We start from the raw sequence: 4,122 nt of genomic DNA on the forward strand, positions 1-4,122 counted from the left end.
TCAAGAACTTAAAGATACTCTACTGAGACAATCTGCATTCTTGTTCTTAGTACCAGCTCTATGCACAATTTTAAAATTAAACGGTTGTAATGCTAAAGCCCAACGCATAAGTCTGGAATTTGAATTAGCATTTGTTTTAAGCCAGGTTAGCGGATGATGATCAGTCTGGATAGTAAACTTTTGCCCATCTAAATAGTGTCGTAATTTTTTGATGGCAAAAATTATACTGGCGCATTCTTTTTCCGTAGTACAATATTTTTTTTCGGACTCATTAAACTTTTTACTCAGATATATTATGTGGTGTTCATGGCCTTCATTATCTAGTTGTGTTAATACCACACCCATACCAATTTCCGAAGCATCTGTTTGCAAGATAAATTCCTTTTCATAGTTGGGAGAGAAGAGTATAGGTTGGCTCGTTAATTTTTGTTTTAGTTTCTTAAAGGCTTCTTCGCATTCGATCGTCCAGGTAATTTCTCCCTTTTTTGTTTTGCCTTTTAAAGAGTCTGTTAATGGTGCAACCAGAACAGAGAACATTGGTATATATCGACTGTAATAGCCCGCTAGTCCCAAAAATGCTCTGATCTCAGTTTTGGTCTTAGGTACAGGAAATTCGGCAACTGCTCGTGTTTTTATATCAGAGGGTTTTCTATAGCCTTGTCCGACAATATGTCCTAGATAAAGAACATGATCTTGCGCAAAACGGCATTTTGAAGGTTTCATTGTAAGTTCTGCTTCTTTGATACGCTGCAATACACAATTAAGATGTTCTAAATGAAGATCCCAGGTATCTGAGAAAATTGCTATATCATCAAGGTATGGCACTGCAAATTCTTCTAAACCCTTTAGTAGTCGTGCCATTAATTTGCTAAGAAAATAGGGGGCATTCTTCAACCCAAATGGAAGTCGTAATGGCCTATAAGTTCCGAAACTGGTAACAAAAGTAGCTAATCTTTGAGCGTTTGGACTAAGCTTAATTTGCCAATATCCCTTGGCGAAATCTAAAAGACTGATAAATTTTGCCTTGGCTACCTCTTCAACTCGGTCTTCTATGTTCGGAAGTGGGAAATATTGTGTTACCGTTATTTCGTTGAGACGACGGTAATCAATACAGGGCCTTGGATCTTTATTTGGTGCTTCTACTAGGATCATAGGAGAAGTATAATCACTCTCACCTAAATCAATAATTTTTAAGTCCAACATTTTCTGTACTTCAGTTTTTAAAATTTCTGTTTGTCTGGGTGAAGTTCGGTAAGGCTTGGAAATAATTGGCTTATTTGTACTAAGTTGAATGTCATGCTCAATTAAGTTAGTTTTTCCTGGGTTATTTGAAAAACTTTTCGAATATCTTCTTAAAATATTCCTCAATTGGTTGATTTCATGTCCGTTAAGGCGATTATCTAGGTGACTGTCTTTAATCATTTCAGATACATCAAATTCATCTGGTGAAATATACACTTGTGGAAAGTCAATATCTTGTTCTAAAGATGAAGAATCGTTTTCTGCACATGATAGAAAATTAATTATTGCAGGCCGTTTATAATATGGTTTAAGCATATTTACGTGATAAATCTGTGAACTCTCTCTTTTTCCTGGAATATTCACTAAATAATTAGTTTCAGACATTTTGCTTTCTATCTTCCCCGGCCCAATCCATTGAGCAGACAATTTATTAGCTCTAGATGTAGCCAAAACAAGAACCAAATCTCCGGCACTAAACTCTCTCCTAATACTATTTTTATCGTAATACGATTTCCTTTTTAACGCTGCATCTTCCATCTTGTTAACTGCAATTTCTTGGCATCTTTTTAAACGGTTTATTAGGTGAAAAACGTATTCCGTCGCAGGAGATTCGTCTATTTCTCTTTTGGTCCACTGTTCATACAACAAAGTTTCAGGAGTACGCAAATTTTTTCCGTGTACTAACTCTGCTGGCGAAAATCCTGTACTTTCATGTGTTATAGTTCTCAAAGCCAAAAGGGCAAATGGTAAAAACTTCTCCCAGTCAGAACTAGACTCCAAACAAAGTACCCGCAAAATCCGCTTGATAGTTCTATGAAATCCTTCTACGGGATTCGACTGTGGGTGATGAACGGAACTATGCCGAACCTTTATGCCAAATCGATCAAAAAACTCAGTTGTTAGCATGCTCATAAAAGAAGTTCCTTGATCGCATTGGACTTCTCGTGGAAAACCAGTTTTACAAAAAATATTAAGTAGGGCATCAGTCACCGACACAGATCCTATATCATTCACTGGGATTGCTTCTGGATATTTTGACGACATACAAATGGCTGTAATCAAGTATCTTTTTCCACTTGGCGTGGTGGGAAGAGGACCAACTGCATCAACGTTTAGTTTTGAGAATATTTCCTGTATGACCGGTACAATTTTTAAAGGAGCCTTTTTTTTATCATTTGGTTTCCCCGCTTTTTGACAACTATCGCAGGTTCGTACGAATTCTTCCATCTCTTTATAGCATTTTGGCCAAAAATAATATCGCGCCAATCTATCTTTGGATTTGATTACACCAAGGTGTCCGGAAGTACTTTCATGACATAACTTTAAAATTCGGCTTCTAAATTTCTCAGGTATAACTAAAAGTTTTTTTTCTTCTCCTAATCGTCCTTCTTGGCATTTAAAAAGAAGTTTTCTTTCAACCAGATAGCGATGCTTACTGTTTTGATTCTGAATAACTTCTTCCACAGTTTTAAAAACTGATTTTAACTCGGCACTTTCCTGTTGAGCTTTAACGAATTCATCGTGATCTACCTGTATTAAAGAAAGTTCATCAGAGTTGGCATTTAGAGTTGGTAATATCTCTTCCATTTCTGAACTGACGGCATCCGTTTCTAAAACTGGCTTGTCATCTTTTTCATCTAAAATAATTTCTTGATTTTTATTATCTTGTTCGGAAGAGTTTTCGGTATCGTTCGAATTTTGTTGCTCATATTCTTCATTTTCTGCTTTTAAACGAGCTTGCGATCTGGTACTAACTGCGTTTAACTCTGAAATTTGCATTGGCGTCATTTGCAGATTTGGCAATCTAGCCGCTGTTCTATTCCCAAGGAGATATCGACCTTTATCCAACTCACTTCTAACCACAGCCGCTTTGGTTACAATGTTGCCAAACTGACCAGATAACGAAACTTTTGCTAATGGTAAACAAGTTGGGCCTTCATCTAATGGTTGTTGTACCCACACAGTTTCGCCAGTAAACATATCTGGAGTCACATATTTTCTGCATATGATATCAATAGTTGCACCTGAATCTCGAAGAACTAGCATCCTAATTCCATTTACTTTCGCCATAAGAGTGTACGGAGTTAGTAATTTGTCTTCTTCGTGTCCTGCTCCGATTCGATTAACTTGAGCGGGTGGCTTTTGGCACTTAAGCTTCGGGCACTGAGGTCGTAAGTGATTAGTAGATCCACATTCGTAACATTTTAAAGGCGTACGTCTATCAAATTGATCATAATTTGCTTGCTTGTACTCATATTTTCTTTTATTTTCTTCCTTTCGACTATTCTTTGAAGTAGCTCCCTGTGAATTTTTCCGTGTGGCATTTTCTTCTCGCCAATTGAATCTCCGATTTTCAGAATTTACCTGCAAGTCAATTCGTTTGCGACTTCCACGTACATTCTCGTACTCGTCAAGTATTTCTGCCAGCTTTGTAGATGAAGTTATTTTTGACCAAGTGTCTATAAAATGATCACGCACTTCATTGGGAACTCTTCGTTTAGTTTGATCAGTAACCATTAGATCCAGCAAGGTTTCAAAATCTTTTACTTCCAATCTTTGAACCCATTCGTTTAAATAGTTCCTTAATTCAAAAACGAAATCTTTCCAACTATTATCGAACTTCTTTTGGTGCTGAATAAATTTGATCCTAAATTTTTCTGGACTTAGCTTAAACCTCTTCATTAAAATTTCCTTAACATGATCATAGTTGTACGTTTGTTCTTCAGATTCTCTTGCTATTAATTTTGTTATGTCAGGTGAAAGAAAGGATAATAAATGAGTAACCCACTCTTCTTTTGGTATTTCTGCTCGTTTTGCTTGACGCTCAAAAATTACTAAATAAAGACTGATTTCATCTTCCTTAGGATCAAAATTCTGCAT

At 36.5% G+C, this 4,122-nt stretch overlaps 1 protein-coding gene across 1 annotated transcript; it reads right to left on the reverse strand.

Annotated features, from left to right (window-relative positions):
- Positions 1-4,122, reverse strand: LOC147816317 (uncharacterized). Its single transcript, XM_087157462.1, has one exon. The coding sequence runs from the start codon at positions 4,120-4,122 to the stop codon at positions 1-3; it is 4,122 nt and encodes a 1,373-aa protein (XP_087013588.1).

The sequence above is a fragment of the Parasteatoda tepidariorum genome, chromosome 1 (assembly GCF_982258835.1).
Source record: "Parasteatoda tepidariorum strain Cologne lab strain chromosome 1, Ptep-v5.0, whole genome shotgun sequence".
Classification (NCBI taxonomy): domain Eukaryota; kingdom Metazoa; phylum Arthropoda; class Arachnida; order Araneae; family Theridiidae; genus Parasteatoda; species Parasteatoda tepidariorum.